Source organism: Prosopis cineraria, unplaced genomic scaffold (genome assembly GCF_029017545.1).
Source record: "Prosopis cineraria cultivar Desert tree isolate PC_DT_omini unplaced genomic scaffold, ASM2901754v1 PC3, whole genome shotgun sequence".
Classification (NCBI taxonomy): Eukaryota; Viridiplantae; Streptophyta; class Magnoliopsida; order Fabales; family Fabaceae; genus Prosopis; species Prosopis cineraria.
The window spans coordinates 45668421-45683027 of NW_026555334.1; the positions used below are offsets into that span (position 1 = coordinate 45668421).

The 14607-nt window shown below is 33.1% G+C and overlaps 2 protein-coding genes across 2 annotated transcripts; one reads left to right on the forward strand and one right to left on the reverse strand.

Moving 5' to 3' along the window:
- Positions 1-1061: 1061 nt before the first annotated feature.
- On the reverse strand, positions 1062-6200 carry LOC129307132 (uncharacterized). The gene is made up of 7 exons (XM_054948012.1): positions 5898-6200; positions 5653-5727; positions 5313-5370; positions 4916-4971; positions 4360-4422; positions 4086-4154; positions 1062-1493 (listed from the first exon to the last, which is right to left on the reverse strand). The coding sequence occupies exons 1-7, from the start codon at positions 5952-5954 to the stop codon at positions 1245-1247; spliced, it is 627 nt and encodes a 208-aa protein (XP_054803987.1). The 5' UTR covers positions 5955-6200; the 3' UTR covers positions 1062-1244.
- Positions 6201-8000: 1800 nt separating this feature from the next.
- LOC129304897 (proline--tRNA ligase, cytoplasmic-like) lies at positions 8001-12909 on the forward strand. Its single transcript, XM_054944733.1, has 13 exons — positions 8001-8105; positions 8194-8252; positions 8329-8414; positions 8681-8773; positions 8897-9013; positions 9132-9319; positions 9701-9767; positions 10402-10524; positions 10602-10754; positions 10837-11121; positions 11227-11445; positions 12039-12132; positions 12503-12909. The coding sequence occupies exons 2-13, from the start codon at positions 8207-8209 to the stop codon at positions 12565-12567; spliced, it is 1536 nt and encodes a 511-aa protein (XP_054800708.1). The 5' UTR covers positions 8001-8105; positions 8194-8206; the 3' UTR covers positions 12568-12909.
- Positions 12910-14607: the final 1698 nt, after the last annotated feature.

The following is a 14607-nucleotide window of genomic DNA, read 5'->3' on the forward strand; positions in this document are numbered from 1 at the left end:
CTCCTTTGAGACTCATGAAGAATGGATGGACTGAAACTTGTCTCAAAGATTCTTGGTGAATGGTTTTAGATAGGATGTGTGGTTTGCTATTCTTTGCAGACAACTCTGGATTAATAGAAATTTGAGGGTGTTTCAACAAAAAGCCTTTGGTGTGCAAACTATACTCGCTCAGACATAAACAGTGATCAAATGGTCTAATCTGAGGTTGTTGACAAATAATATTGCAAAAGGTCGGGGTATGTGGCGTGCTCCTGATCTTGGGATCATTAAGTTTAACATCGATGGTGCCTGCGGTGTAGATGGAGGTGTTGCTGGATGTGGTGGAATTGCTAGAGATCAATCAAGAAACTTTCTGGGTGGCTTCATGTATCATATTAGTACTAGCTTTAGTCTAAATGCAAAACTTTAGGTGGGGTGCTTTAGGCTTTTAAGAGAGCTTGGGATATGACGTGGACTAAGGTGGAAATTGAGACTGATTACAGAGAAGTTTTGGCAGTGCTGTGCAAGGAAGATACTAGTGACCATCCAGATCGAGACTTGATAGCAGAGATCCAAAATATGAGGAGTAGAGACTGGTGTTTAATGCTCTCATGATGCAGTAGAGAGGCAAATATGGTTGTTGATATTTTAGTTAAGGAGGCTCTGCGTCAGATATCTAATCTTGTTGTCTTCCCAAGCCCACCGCAATGTGTGTTTGCTGCTTTGGAGTCTGACATTATGGTCTAGTTTTCTGTGCTGTCCACTTGATCCAAAAAAAAAAATACTTTTTTAGTTTTCATTTCACATTTTTTTAAATAAAAATATATAAATTATAAAATTTTTTAATAAATCTATTTACTAATTTGAACAATTCAAATTTAATATAAATGATCCACATTTCATTATAAACATTATAAAAAAATTGAACCTGCAGTCCTGCACAGTTCAAATATATCTAGAAATCCATTTATAAAAAAATTAATATTAAATATGAATAATTTATATTAAATTTAAACTATCTAGATAGATAAACAATTTTTTTTGTGCAATTTATATAATTTTTTATTTTAAAAAATGTGAAATAAAAAATAAAAAAATAAATCTGGACCGTAGATCCTGCACCTCGTCAGGGAAGCCAACTCACAGGATATAACTGTTTACATCAAAAGCCTCGACACGCGTGGGTATTGGGCAGAAAAGGCATTTATACCACATGAAAAAACAAGTTGAAAAAACGTAAGTACTTGGAAACAAAAATACCACCACTACTCGTTATCATCATCGCTTTCGTCGCTATACGAAACAAGCCCAGATGGGGCAACCTCACAAGACTCTGCAGCTTCTCCATTCAATGATTGCGCTGGCTCCAAAGATTCATGCTTGTCAGTGCCTACTTTTGAAGCTTCTTCTGCATTTCCTGAATCTACCCGGGCCTTTTTAGCTTGGGGCTTGACTTTTATAATCATGCCTAATGGCCGAGATGCTGCATTCTTCTTTCCAGTAGGCTTTTCTTCCTGCAAGAGAAACATGTGGTGTTCTAGTTAGGGGTGAATAGACAACTCATTACCCATCGGACCTGCTTGTACCCGATCAAAATAGGCAGGTTAAGGGAAAAAACAGGCAGGCTAAATTTACAAGTTAGCCCATTTGTATCATAACTGGGCAAGACAGGCTACAGGTCACCCCTCAGGTTGTCTGTCCCAACCCGTTTGGAGGTTAACTTAAAAATAAAAAATAAAAAATTGTCAAACCCTACATTTATCTCTTTGTCCACTCCACTCCCACCAAAAAAAAAAAAAAAAGGAAAACCCTTGCAGTCACATCCCCGCTCGCACATCATCTCATCTCATCCCCATCATTTGCTCATCCTATTTTGAACCCGCTCCCTCTTGTCTCCGACTCCGCTCTTGGCTCTTACTCTTGTCTCTGAGTATCATTTCTAGTTGCCATCAACACTCTCCATTCCAGTCACTGTCAAGCTCTCTTCACCACTCCACTTGAGGTCGAGTCACATCGTTCAGTTCACAGAGTACCGATGCTTTATAATCAACTAAAAATTGCAAAAGTGTGAACTAAGAAGTCCGATCTGACAGTTGAAGCTACCAATATGCTCTTTCTCACATCTTGATCTCATTGCTCCTTGTCTCACTGCTTCGCATCTCGCTTCAGTCTAGAGTCCAAACACTCAGCGACAATTCAGGCACAAGCCCAACCTGATGTTGACATCGATAATGCAAATTTATTTGCTTTATCTCTATTATGGTCTTACACATAAACTTGCAAATTCGTTGTCCTTCTTGATCTAGATTCTTCGATCTTGTTGCTTGCCTAGCGCACTCTCCTACTTGAGTTCAACCTAGTATTCTGATGGTCTTCCATTTATTCAAGGATTTGTCTCTGTTTGGATTTTGGACCATTTCGCTTTCTGACTCAAATTCTCTTGTTCAATTAATATACCAGCTCCTTTTTTAAAAATAACGTGTAAAAATCTATGAATATTCAAGTGATGAATGTATTTTTATGCCCTCACAGCTTTTAAAAAATGTTGATTCTAGAGCCTCAAGTAAAAATGATTATTTTAGTTGGTGATTCATTGTTTTGTGTTCACACGTGGATATTCTCATTTTCCACCTTCCCAACTTTTCTCCCCAAGTTCAAGATTTTTTTTGTAATGATTTTTCATGATAAACAGACTGGACCAGCCTGTTTTCAGCCCGCCAAGACTGGCTCAGCCCATTTTGGAACAGGCCAAAACAAGTTGAGCGAAGGTACGAGCTAGCCCAGCCCATTTTGGAGAAAATGGAATGGGCTATGGGCAGCCCTTCGGAAAAGCCTGTCTCACCTGTTGCACCGGCCTAGCTCTAGTGAACATAGCCGATGAGCAAGCCATCAAGTCAAGACGTGATGTAGAAGTAAATATCCCAAGTGCTAACTCTTAATCAGTCCCCAAGTGGCCAAAAATTATGATCGCTATTAATAACCATAATGCAAGCATCCCAACAGAAGAGTGAGAAGGGAAATATATAATATATGATATAAAAAAAAAAAAGAAATTTTAGTTCAGCGTTTCTAAAAACGAAAAGTTCAGATGTTTGTTTTCAGAGCAAAAACAGATGCATCTCGTATCCTGTTCATTGAAAAGTGGGGCTTTTGATTTTCGAAGAGGGGGGAGGGGTTCGGATGCTCATCATCTGACAGGAACTTTGTGCTTGGCATCATACAGGTAAAACCCACATATTCACACACATCCCGCAGCAACCTCAAATTAATCCTAAGCATCTCATTTGAGTCCTTTCCCAGTGATATTTTGTAACATAAAACACATATCTCTTGGTCTCCTTTTATCACACAACTTGCACTGAATGCAAAATATGAGCATTTTCTCTTGGCTAATCTTGATTCAAAATATAAATAACCTAATATATGTATAAAAAAAAATTCCATTTTACCCTTTTTATATTAACCTAAATATTTGTAAATGTATCTCTCATTCATCATGGAATGCATTGGTAATTAAGCCTAGAGATAAAAGGAAAAACCATATATTTTTATAGGAATGATGACTTTATTGATATGCAAATTTTTCCTAAAACTTGCTTATATTTTGGATAAAAAGGAGTATAACAGTTATTGGGTAATAAAACATGAATATCGAGTGACAACTTCTGTTCCTTAGCCACACTCATCATTTCAGGTTTTAAAAAAGAACAAGACCTTGGTTCAAAAGACAGTTTTGGCTTGGGTTATTTAGGAAAGCACCTAGCTAGAACGAAACTTCTAAAAACAGAACTTCAACAGAGGGGACATAAAATTGCAATGGAGGACAAGCCCTTCAAAGTAAAACAACTAAAGTCTTCCATGCAGACACCAAAATTAGTCTGAAATCTTATTCAACAGGTGCTCCTCAAGATTGAGTCATGAAAAAAAAAAGGCAAAAAAAAAAAAAATTTGTCAAAGAAGTCAGGAATTCAGGAGCAACTAAGACACAAAAGTATGAAGATGCAAGCATTTTTACGCAGTAAAAGTAGAACCAAGAATTGTTATCACCCAGTTAAAGTAGAAAAACCAAAAAAGACAATGTACATAAAAAGTTCACTGAAACCAACCTGAAAAACAGGACGAGATGCTGCTTCCTTAAGTTCATGAACAATGTTGGACTGTGCTGCCACTGCTGCCTTTAAAAAGGAAAAAAAACACAAGTAAAACGTATTTAGCAAAACCATGGATCAAATATTGGCACCCACATATGATAAATTCCCTTTTACAATAGCAAGACAAGACATTATTCTAAGAGAAAATTGACTATTATAAACAAGAAATTGGTGTACTATTATAGCTTCAAGAGTTATTGTCATCATCCCAATAATTGCTGGACTTAACTTGAAAACTCCGGATTTGTTCAGCTTCGTCATTTGCCACTTGCTGTTCATATTCTCTCCTAGTCTGGAAGGTTTAGAGGATACAGAAATTCAAATCATAAAAAAGGAAGAAATATTACTGTCCAAAAAAGAGTATAATTGTTTGCACCTAATTAATTTAGTTTATTTATTGATGGGTAGTTATAGTTGCGGGATGATAAAAAATAAGTGCGGATCTTTTGGTCAACATATGATACAATGTTTGTCTCCCTCCAAACCCCCCCCCCAACTTTTGGAGGGCAGGGGGAGGAGGAAAGAGGAGGGGAGAGAGAAGATAAAAATTTGCCTCCCTCCCCTCCATTTTTTCCATCCAAACAAGATTCCATCCTCCCCTCCCCTCCCCTCTCCTCAAAAAAAAAAAAAAAAAAAGCAAAAGAAAAGAAAAGAAAAGAAAAAAAACACCCACCCTAACACTCCCTAAATGAAAATGACATTTTTAATGCTTTTAATCAGAACCAAAATGGAACTTCCATCCTTAAAACATTTCAAATTAATGGTTGGAAAAAAGTAAGTGTTACCATTTCCAATTTATCAAGAAACTCAGTCTCATCTTCATCTAAAGCTTTAGGCGGTCCTGTAAGGATTGAAGAAGGGTAAATTTCAACTGGTAATGGCAACAAAATAAATCTAAACATGGAAGACTTGTAGAACATATTTATAGCATAAAATGCCTTCCCCCAAAAAGGGCCATTAAACACGACGATATTAATATTGGCCAAAAAAACATGGAAGCATTCACTGGAACAGCATTGATTTATATACTTGGGAAAGCCACATGCAAGTTGAAAATGTTTCAATTTTCAGTAACCAAGATCTTCTCTACTCTAAACCATCTCCCAGAAGTTAGATGTCCACACCCAAGCACTACATAAGAGAAAAAAACCATAATGTACTAAATGCTACTCCAATACTCACTATGTTTGAACCGTTCATTAAATTCCGCATCCCGCTTGTCCTTATTCTCCTTTAGAATCTGCAAATTGAGGGTAAAATTTAAATCTAATAGCAGCTGAGTTGAATCGCTAACTCCATATAGCCATTTGTAATGGACGTCATGTAAGTAAAAAGGCTTAAAATTGACTCGCTCTTCTAGCTCGCCCTTTTCATACATACTAAACAATTTACTAGATGATGTAGTCACTCGATACCTTTTTCTATGAGGTTGGACAAAGCAAAGTTCAACGTAAACAATGAATCAAATTTCAATTGTCTAGTCTAAATAACCATAAATCAGAAGGGGACAGTGAAAGCTGACCTCGTAGAGGGGTCTATCCCTTTGGGCAGTGCCGTCTTCAAGTCTTTCACCCCTTGTTCTTTTAGATTCAGCCAACTATTCGGAATACACACACCCGTTAACGTCAGGAAACATCGATGAATAACATAAGCTTAAAATTAATTCAAAGATTCAAGGCATAGAAAAAAAATAATTTAAAACTGTAACTCTGAACTAGTGCACATAGTGTTTGTTTCAGCTTCAGGGGGTTTAAGGGGAAAATTTACTTGATCTTCGGATACAAAATTCATCAGCCTGATCGGCTGCTGGGATTCTTCAGCCATCGTGTTCAATTCTCTCGATGAATTATCGATTGAGAGCAAAACTCTAATACCGATAGATTACGCTTCTCGTCTGCTCCAGAGCCGCCGGCGGGTTGGCAACCTGCGTCCAGGCGAGGCGAAGAATGCAGAAAGGGCGAAGAAACAAGCGAAATTATACGCTGCTAATTTTTTTTTTTTTTTTTTGCAGCAATTATACATCGCTCCTCCTGACCGATGCGTAAAAGTCAGCCTTTCAAGCTTTCATCTCAGTATCTCTGTGACTTTGTTAACAATCCTCAGTTATTTGTTTATTCTACTAAGTTATGAATGAAATGAAATACAATCTTAAACTATTAACTCTCCTTGAAAAAATAATTTTTAATTTAAAATATATAACATTTTATAATAATTAAATTATTTTTTATTACTATAAAGATATCTAATATATTTATATCACGATTTAAAATTAAAGATAAAAATAAAAATATATTTAATTTTTTTATGATATAAAAAAAATAATTTTTAAAAACATGTAAAACAGTTAAAATTATCAACCAAAGGAAGTAACTATTGATAGTTCAAGTCAGTTAAAAATTTTTCTTTTTCATGTACCAAAGCATAATTAGTTTTTGATACCTGACCCTATTAAACTATTGATATTATCAATATCAATCATCAATATATTATAAAAAATTTATATAAAAATATCCTATCTCAATAAATAACATGATTTTGCTTTAAATTATGTGCTTGATTTGACCAATAAAAATTCAATTCCACATTGAGATAAAGGGTAATTTAAAAATATTAAAGCTTATAAAGCTAAAATATATTTCACCTCTTCACCTATATAACAATCTTCTTGGACTCTGTTTGTTTCAATTTATTTTTTAAAAAAGTTTATTTTTGAAAGGTTTCACAATATTTATTTAAAATTTAAAAAATAACTAAAATTTTTAAAAAATATATTTTTAATTATTTTAAAAATTCATTTTTAGTAGTTTTCAAAAACAATTTAATGGGACAGGTGAAAAAGAATATTTAAAAAAGTAGGATACTTAAAAATCATAAAATTTTAAAATAATTTGACAATAAATCATTTTTGTAATAAAAATAAAAAAATATTATAAAATTTAAAAATAACTAATTAATAATTATTTTTTAATTATTATAACCAAACAAAAAATAATATTTGATTTTCATAAAATTTTTACAAAATAAGTTTTTTATAAAATATTTAAATTATCTAAAAAAATTATTTATTTTTTATATTAAATAAATGGCCTTTAATTTCAATTTTAATTATTCACCACTTCATCTATTTTTAATTTTTAGCTGATACATTTTAAAGAGAAAATTTTCTTTTTATGTGCATGTCATTTTATAATTTTAAGATAATATTTATCAATATTTTAAACTAGACATTTGTTTTAACTAATATTTATTAGTTTTAAATTTATAATATATAATTTATAATGAAAGTAAATTAAAATTTAAATGCTGAAAATTTAAATAATAGATGTATAGAGGAAGTACACTTTTTTTAAAAAAAATGATAATTTTTAAAATATATAAATAATAATTTAATTTTTTGAAATGTCATAATTTCTATAAAAAAAATTTTAAATTTTTATTATTCATAAATTTATATAAATTATTAAATTATTTTTATTAAAAATAAAAATTTAATAATTTTTATTTAAGTATTTATAATTTTCTTTTTTACATTTTCAATAATACAATAGTAAATAAAAAATTAACATATAAAATTATGATTTATTTTTGTATTATTATGAATGTAAGAGAAAAAATTATAAACATAAAAAAAATTATAAATTATTTATTTTTAATAACAATAATTTAATAAGTTATATAAATTTATTAATGATAAATAAAGTTTTAAAAATTTAAAAAAATTATTATATTTTAAAAGATTAATTTATTATTTTTATATTTAAAAAAAATTATTCTCGTTTTCCCTTTACTCAAAGTTGATAGTTCACGCACCCTCTTTTTTTTTTTTACCCCAAAAAAATGGGCGTTATCGTTTTATGTGGAAAATAAAAATTAGCCTCCGAAAGCGGAAAACCCTTATTTCCGGGCCACCCCAGTTGCTATCCCACGCGGTTTCCTTCACCGCCGTCGGCTCCTCCTCCGGCATATTTATTATAGGTGACCTAAATTAAACTTGCATTTCGGCTTAAGATGCACAAGTACAAGAGCGATTGTAACTTATATCTACTATTCGTTGTTTCGTTAGCTCGGCATTCCGGATGGCTGGGATTGAAGATAAGAAGCCTTCTGCAAAACAATCTGGTGGTAAGCGGTAGTGCCTTTTGCGCTTCTGTTTTGTGTCCATTTCCACATTTTACTATCTAAGTTTGTAGCAATTCAGGCGGGAAGAAAAAGGAGGTGAAGAAAGAGACAGGTCTAGGACTCTCTAATCGAAAGGCAGACAACTTTGGGGAGTGGTATTCTGAGGTAGCTGTTTGAAATTTCAATCCGTTAGAATTTCATTTTATGGTGTTGAAGAACTATTTAGGCTAAGTAGGTCTGATCTGATCGTATTTCATAGCAGTGCTTATTCACAGTCCAATAGTAATAGCAGGGCTATCCTTGACCTTCACCATGATAGTGGAGAAGAAGTACACGTTATTTGTTCCTTTCGATTGAATATGGCTTTCCAGGTATAAATTCCAATTACTACAGTAATGCTTTTGTTGGTTAATTTTGTTTTAATGTGGTAGGTCGTTGTCAATGGGGAGATGATCGAGTACTATGATATTTCTGGATGCTATATTCTAAGGCCATGGGCTATGTCAATATGGGAGGTCATGCAAGTAAGATTTAAAGTTCTTTACAAGTCCATCTGTGGTATCTGCCATACGCATCTTAAATTCTTTTAGGCATTCCCTGATTTCGGACTTCTTAGAGTCTCTTGTCTTATCAAAAACAACGTGCAGGCATTCTTTGATGCAGAATTAAAGAAAATGAAAGTCAAAAACTGCTACTTCCCTTTATTTGTATCTCCTGGAGTTTTGCAAAAGGAAAAGGATCATGTCGATGGCTTTGCACCAGAGGTGAGATTCTTTTTAAGTTGTCATTTGCCAGTTAATATAATCAGAGTTTACTGCAAGAGGTCAGGATTGTCATGAGACGCACTATTGCAGCTCTTCTAATCTATTGGTCTTTTATTAGGTGGCTTGGGTAACAAAGTCTGGAGAAACTAATTTAGAAGTTCCTATTGCTATTCGCCCAACCAGTGAGACTGTAATGTATCCATACTACTCTAAGTGGATAAGGGGACATCGAGACTTGCCTTTGAGACTTAATCAGTGGTGCAATGTTGTTAGATGGGAGTTCAGCAATCCTACACCTTTTATCAGGTATTAAATATTATTCTATTTCACATTATTTTTCTCTACTTGTTATTTCATGATGGTATTTTAGAATAACGAGACCTTTTCTACTTTACTAAACTGCATCAATGATTGAATAACAAGCATTCTTACATCTGTTTTGTAATCCTTTACGGTTGTCTTTGTTTTCTTTATGAGCTGTGGAATTTCCTGTTGTGGTAAATTGGTCGTAACACTTCTTTTAAAATAATAACTGATATCTTTTTAAATATTAATCCATTGAACCACTAGAAAGTTTTAAAATATGTTGTAATTTTTAAATATTGAATTTTGTATCTGCTTACTTACATCTGTATTTATTTTAATTATGATGCTTTTGTCAGATTCTAATACATGCTCTGAATACAGGAGTCGAGAGTTTCTTTGGCAGGAAGGACACACTGCTTTTGCAACAAAGGAGGAGGCGGATGCAGAGGTAATACATGCTCACTCTGCTGCTAGTATGTTTGGCTTACCATTTGATGTGGTATTCGGGGATGAATCCAGAAATGATCATTTTGGGGGGGGGGGGCCTGAAAATTTATCCAAAATTTGGGGGGAGGTTGATTTCAACAAGTTTTACAAATAAAATTTTCCTACTTACAAAGAATAGTTTAGAGTATTTGGATTCGTCAATGGTGGTATTACATGTTGGATTACTAAGTTGCATATCCATCAAATGAATGTAGCAGATTTAAGGATGATATGGTCGCAATTAACATATGGTGAAAGGCTAAAGTTGAAAGGCGGCTGTTGCTTAATTGAGGACAAATTAAAACTGTAACTGCATAGTGAAATTGCCAGTGAGATGCATCAAATGGAATAATCAAATTAATTCTTATCAAGAAGGTGCTAGGATTTACATTATTGTAAGGAACAATATTGTTGCCAAGAATGGAGCCCAAAAACAGTGCCTACAAGTTGGACAGCGAATTGCCCTCTTGCAGTTGACTTCATGAAATTTGCATTGTTGATGAATTTGAGTTGAACACATGGAAATTCTGGTTTCTTGAGAACTTTTTTTCCAGATATAATGTTTTTAAAACCATTCCAAATGATGTCTGTTTCAGGTCCTTGAAATATTGGAACTGTACAGGCGAATATATGAAGAATATTTAGCAATTCCTGTCATCAAGGGTAAGAAAAGTGAGCTGGAGAAGTTTGCTGGTGGACTTTATACCACTAGTGTTGAGGTAATGTTCTTGCATGAAGGTTGATCCATTTGAATCGTGGCTTAAAGCTTATAAACTTGTGATGTAACTTATGCTAGGCATTTATCCCTAATACTGGTCGTGGTATACAAGGCGCAACCTCTCATTGTCTGGGCCAAAATTTTGCTAAGATGTTTGAGATAAACTATGAAAACGAGAAGGGAGAGAAAGCAATGGCCTGGCAGAACTCTTGGGCTTATAGTACTCGAACTGTAAGTTTTGATTTCTAGAACAGAAATGTATTTCAGGATTCCTCTACATAGTTGTCTTAATATTTTTGCCCTTTTCCATTAGATTGGTGTGATGGTGATGGTTCATGGGGATGACAAGGGATTGGTGCTGCCCCCTAAAGTAGCCTCGGTCCAAGTCATTGTGATTCCAGTGCCATACAAAGATGCTGATACACAAGGTATATTTAGTGCCTGCTCTGCAACTGTGAATACATTGTGCCAAGCTGGCATTCGTGCTGAGTCAGACTTTAGAGATAACTATTCTCCTGGTTGGAAGTATTCACATTGGGAAATGAAAGGTGTTCCTCTAAGGATTGAAATTGGGCCAAAGGATTTTGCAAATGAGCGGGTCAGTAGGTTGGCCCTCTTGTTAAATCAACTTTTGCAGTCACACTTTAGTCATTGTTCTAGTTCAGTCAACCATGTAAGTATTTCTCTTTCGTATCATTCACAGGTCCGTGCGGTTCGGCGTGATAATTCAGCAAAAATAGATATTCCTAATACTGGTTTGGTTGAGCAAGTGAAGGATTTGCTGCATGATATTCAACAGAGCCTGTTTGATGAAGCAAAACGAAAGCGTAATGCTTGTGTTCAGGTTGTACATACTTGGGATGAATTTGTGGAAGCATTGAGCCAAAGAAAAATGATCCTGGCTCCTTGGTGTGATGAGGAGGTATGACTTGTGTGAAAATTCCCCCCCCCCCCCCGGGGGGGCGGGGTCAGACTTCAAGTTTCTTGATTTCTTGATGTTAAAATTTCTTGAATTTGCATTCTTTTGGCCAATTTGTTTCTCTGCAGAGTCTAAACTTTTCCTATTTATACTATCTACCTTGTGTAGCTCGCTGAAATTGAAAAATGTCAATCATTAATCAATCTGCAATTGTCCATCAATTTAATGACGTCACAATGCTATAGATAAAATAAAATAATCAATCTCAACACTCCTTGGAAATAAGCTGTGTGTGGCATGAGATTGGGCTAAATCCTTAGAGTGGCATAAAACACCTATTTCTATGCATCACGTACTCCATGTTGTGAAATAAGCGCTCTCTCTTGGGGGAAAAAAAGTAATGATATTTGTGGGAAAGCTATAATTCTTTATATATTTTTCTCATGGTATATTACATCTGCTGTATGTATTTTCTATCCAAAATGGGGAAAAACTACCTTGTAATATTGTGTTCTAAGTTGGCTGAGTAGAGTGTCTATAAAGATGTTTTTTTATTCCGGAATTCTTAGTAACAATTTTGATATATGATGTTTTAGGAGGTGGAAGTAGACGTCAAAGGAAGGACAAAGGGTGAGATGGGAGCAGCTAAGACCCTGTGTAGCCCCTTTGATCAGCCAGAACTCCCAGAAGGTACTATTGTTATCATTATCAATTTGAACTGTAATTTTTATGTTTGATGTTTTAAACTTACTCAGCGAAAGCCAAACATTTTTATGGAGTTCAAGATGAGTGGCATTTTTTGCAACTTTTAAACACTGCAGCTCCCACATACTGATTAATGTTGCTCCACATTCTTGCATGTCCTCCCTACACTCAGACTTGAATGTCAACTTAGTACAGTTTCCTTACAAAATATTTGAATTAGCTAACAACGATTTTTGGATTTACACATGAAAGTTCGTTATTGTTGAACTATTAGTGGTTTATGTATGCATAACCTTCGACGTGATGTTACTGATGAAATTGTTTTCTAAAACCTTGTGTGGTTGTTTTTCCTTAGGTATCAATTGCTTTGCGTCAGGAAGACCTGCGAAGAAATGGACATACTGGGGAAGAAGTTACTAGGGTATTGGCTCCTGGTTGTGTTTTTGCCCTAGACTAAAATTAGAAAACTAGCATTATTGACGTGTATGATATGACTGGATCCGTGGGGGCAAGAAAACGGTAGTTTTTGTTTTTGTTTGGTTTGGGTATTTTTAAAGTGATAGTTTTACGTGGATATAATCCTACATGATTTCAGGATTTTTTTTTTTTTTAAACTCCAGATTAGCGTTGCGTCCTTGGGATGGTGTTGGTCCTGGTTGCCCCAGGGCAACTGGGGGACAATTATTAGTGATTACCTATCATCCATTATTTTGCCTTAAATGGACGCTAATGGAAATGGCATCAACGAGTGAGTTTTTTTAAGTACAAGGCCATGCAAAACGTGCATATAAAAAACAAATCATGTCAGACTAGCGAGCTTAATCATGAGTCATGACCAAGATCAGTGTCAGCCTTTGCTTATAGTGATTTAAGTTTACAAGAGTCGTATCTTCGTGGTTTTCTCATGTTTGTGATGCTTAAATGGTTTATCTTTTATTCTTATCGTTTGTATCGTTTTGTTTTTGTAATTCTTTGCTAGCTTTGTTTATTCAGGAAAAAAGCGGCCCCCTATACTGAGAGGAGCTTAGCAACCTAGTGACTAGTGAAAGCATCACGACCTCCCGCTCCAATTTAAGCGTACTATTTTTTTTTTTAACTCGGGGCCAGTGAATTTAAGCGTACCTAAAAGGAGACATTTAATTTCAAATTTCAAGAATTTGCTGCTACTAGCCTATTACCATTCAGAAATGGGAAGCTTTTTTGTTTTCCCCCAAAGGATTTGGATATTAAAAAATATAAAATATTTTTAATATTTTAAATTATAATTAATGTGTTTTTATCAAAAGTGTCTTTAATATTTAAGTTATTTTATACTTACTTTAAAATAAAATATTTTATTAAATAAAAATAAATATAAAAAGATAGTGTTAATTGAAAAGTAACTACATGATAATTATTTTGATGGAAGCGTGATTCGATTATAAATGTTTTACATTTTTAAATGAGAATATATTTTTAATAAAATTGTGAGATAAATATTTTTTATAACTTACAATTTAATTTTATATATTTAATATTAACTAAAAATATAAAATGTAATTAAATTTGTTATATATTGAATTTTTTTTTGCATGAATTTGTAGACGTATATAAACTTTTTATTTAAAATTAAGGTATAAAGATATTCATAAATATTTTATTTAGAAGTTTCCGTAATAATATACGAGTATCTATTAATTTTAGAAAGGTGGTCAATTTCGATTCTTTTTATAAAGTTAACAGAAGATTGGGAAAGTTTTATTCTTTTTATAAAGTTGGTTGGTGCAATTTATTATTATTGACTAAAAAACACCGAATGTATTTGAAAAAAGTTTTTAGTATTTATATATTTGCATTTTAATTTTTATTTATATATATAATTTTAAACAGTAACATGCGGCCAACGAACTTAGATACACAACATCAGTACTGTTATGGAGATGAAATAGTAAACACGTTAGCATAATAACGAAAATTATTTTTTTGAAAAATCTGGTTGAATTACTAATCTCATAATAATATATTATCTCTGTTCCAAGATTTAACATTTTAAAATAAAATATTTTTTTGTCAAAAATAAAATTTCATTAGTAATATTTTTCTAATATTATTCTTCTTATATATTTTCTCTCTTTAATAGTATTTTTTAAATGGAGTATTATTTTTAAAAGTTTATATTTTTATTTTTAAAAAATTATAAAGTATATTTAATAAAATTTATTAATATGTATAATTTTATTTAAAAATATTTTATAATTTAATATAGGGGTAGTGCTATGTAGCCAGCTATGTTTCGATAGCAATATAAAAAAAAAAAAGAAATAGGTCAATTTTTTTTGTATTAAGTGCTTATCCGGAAGGCCCAAATCATCAGCGATTTATGTATTCTGGAGGCCGATGTCGAGTAAGTGAACCAGAAAGTAATTGTTGGCCAAAAAAAAAAAGGATAATTAATCCACAACTTTTTAAGGATCAAATTTG

Coding starts and splice junctions, on each gene's coding strand:
- LOC129307132 (XM_054948012.1), bottom strand. CDS start 5,954: ATGGCTGAAGAATCCCAGCAGCCGATCAGGCTGATGAATTTTGTATCC. Junction 5,371..5,652: donor GGGATAGACCCCTCTACGAG/GTCAGCTTTCAC, acceptor CTCAATTTGCAG/ATTCTAAAGGAGAATAAGGA. Junction 1,494..4,085: donor CATCTCGTCCTGTTTTTCAG/GTTGGTTTCAGT, acceptor TTTCTCTTGCAG/GAAGAAAAGCCTACTGGAAA.
- LOC129304897 (XM_054944733.1), top strand. CDS start 8,207: ATGGCTGGGATTGAAGATAAGAAGCCTTCTGCAAAACAATCTGGTG. Junction 8,253..8,328: donor TTCTGCAAAACAATCTGGTG/GTAAGCGGTAGT, acceptor GTAGCAATTCAG/GCGGGAAGAAAAAGGAGGTG. Junction 12,133..12,502: donor TCAGCCAGAACTCCCAGAAG/GTACTATTGTTA, acceptor GTTTTTCCTTAG/GTATCAATTGCTTTGCGTCA.